Genomic DNA, 2500 nt, shown 5'->3' with positions numbered 1-2500 from the left:
ACACGCACGCACACACACACACACACACACACAACACACACACACACACACACACACGCATCTGTGGAATAATGTTCCCCTCCCCCCTCAAACAATCTCCCAGTCATGTTCCAACCCCCTCCCATTACCCTCCCCCATCCATTCACCTTTTGTCTCTCACCTGATACCCTCTCCAGCCCCCCAACCCATGTTCCCCCCCTCCTCCTCCTCATAACTCACCCCCCCCCCCCCCTCCTTGACCCCCCCCCCCCCGCCAATCCAATTGTCTCTCTCACCCGGGAACAGCCCATCTTCTATGACTATATAGATCAGCGTCCTTATTGGAGTGAACATACTGTACACATGGAGTGAAAACATGATCTTATTAGAGAACATAAAGTGTTGTATATATTTTGTATATATATTTATTACAGATGTTGACAGAGTTTCATCCATTGGGGACTTAAGTTTCAGTTGAATAAAGGTAATAAATTGCAATATATTTCAATACCGTGATATTATAGTATTGTGACACTCTAGTACTGTGATAATATCATATCATGGGGGCCTCTGGTGATTCCCACCCCTAACGTGCACGCACGCACACGCACGCGCACGCACACGCACGCACACGCACGCACACGGACACACACACACAACACACACACACACACACACACACACACACACACACACACACACACACACCACACACACACAACACACACACACACACACACACACACACACACGCACACACACACACACGCACTCACTCCAAGTGGCACATACCACAAGTCCACGCAAACATCTTCAGGCTATGAAAATAAGGATGCCTATGCCAGTAAAAGGTGCCCTACAGTAGGTGCAGTAAAATTCAAATCAGATCGACGATGAACTGAGCTCATGTGGCCGGGCTTTGGGGCGCGCAGCAAGCTGTTCTGTACTGTAGGCTGTATACCAGGCGCTCACTCTTGAATAATCAATGACAACTGCCAAACGTACCCTGAAGCCTCAGCCCACATCTCTGCGGCACAAATATACAATCTACAACCTTCATAAAACACCTCGCGATGATGCCTCTGCTGGCCGCTCTCTGTATTTGCACCACCTCGCCTTCAATGCGACCCCGTCTCAAGCCCAAAGCGTGAAACGTCAATGTTGTTCAATGTCACGTATGAAGAGAACAGAAAAACAAACCTTGAATTACACCCTTTTTTTGTTTTTGTTTTTTGAATTATCTTTTTCCTCCTTTATCCGTTTTTCTCCCATCCCAATGTTAGTCGTTATGCCAATTCCCAATCCCCTTCCTGGTCGTTGCGCACTCTACCCCCTACCGTCGGTCCGGGAGGGCGGAGACTATCACATGCTTCCTCCGACACATGTGTACCCAGCCCACTGCTTCTTTCACCTGGCAGCGCGGACTCTCACTGGGAGAGTGTAACGTGTGGAAGGGTCACACTACCTCTCCTAGATCCTTCCCTCGCTGAGCAGGCGCCCCGACCGAACTGTAGGAGTCGCTGTTTACAACGACCAGGACCCACCCCTCGCCGGGTTTCCCACCCGCTAACACTGCCAACTGTGTTAGTATGGACGGTCGGCCAAGCCGAAGCACCACAGCTGGATTCGATCCCACTGTCTCTGTGGTGGTAGACAGACGCTTAGTCGGGCCGCCCGAATTACAACCCTTTTAATTATTTTCTTTATTTTTGTGGGAGGGCGGGCTTTGTGGGTTCGTCGAGACCTTGTTGCTGAATAAAGCGAACGCGTTCCAATCGGGACGCCGCAGCCCCCCAGATAGCTATACTCACCGACGGCCTTGAGCGAGGCATATTTGTTGAGCTCCTTGCCCGCCTGCTGCTGCTGCTGCTGCTGCTCGTAGACGTGTGCCAGCTGGCCGAGGGCCGGGTAGGGGTGCTGCTGGCCCATGTTGGCCCCGGGCCCACGTTGTTGTTGATCTGCCCGGCCTCTGTGAACAAGGGAGACGTGGCAGAGAGGTTAGAATACAGTATAAGCGGACTGAAGACGGGGGAGGGGGGGGCGTGCGGCAGCTCCGATCAGGGGTCGCTCACTCCTCTTCCACCGCCCCGTCCGTCACCGACGGCCGAGTACCTACAGAGAGAGTTACATGCTGTAATGTGATCCAATCTATTACAATATAAATAATAAATATACTGCATTTACATAGCACTTTTTATCCACGTTTTTGGAAGTTATGCCTCGTATTCACCCATTCGCTCAGACATTCACACACCGACAACAATCATGCGAGGTGCCGACCGCCTCGTCGAGAGCGGTTAGGGGGGGGGTTTGAGCGTCTCGCTCGAGGACGTTTCGACACGCTGCTGGGAGGAGCGGGAATTGAGCTGGGAACCTTCAGATTACCAGACGACCGCTCTCCTCCTGAACCACTGTCGCCCCCCCCCCTTTCAATCGCCAACATGGCTGGGCTGAATCTCTCTCTGAAGCTAATGCCAACAAAAACTGGTCCGCGCTGCCTTCGTCTTCTCCTGCTGCAACG

The 2500-nt window shown here is 52.2% G+C and overlaps 1 protein-coding gene across 1 annotated transcript in view; it reads right to left on the bottom strand.

The window, feature by feature from the left end:
* The window catches only part of shisa9a (shisa family member 9a), a gene marked incomplete at both ends in the record, with an annotated part of 52549 nt that overhangs the window by 16847 nt on the left and 33202 nt on the right, over positions 1-2500 (bottom strand). The window contains 2 exon segments of the mRNA XM_084322959.1: positions 1791-1913; positions 1916-1948. Coding sequence (XP_084179085.1) covers positions 1791-1913; positions 1916-1948 — 156 coding nt within the window.

The sequence above is a fragment of the Notolepis coatsorum genome (genome assembly GCF_963971535.1).
Source record: "Notolepis coatsorum genome assembly, chromosome: 10".
Classification (NCBI taxonomy): Eukaryota; Metazoa; Chordata; class Actinopteri; order Aulopiformes; family Paralepididae; genus Notolepis; species Notolepis coatsorum.
The sequence above is the reverse complement of the archived record's forward strand: the minus strand, read 5'-3'. Positions and strand labels throughout refer to the sequence as shown.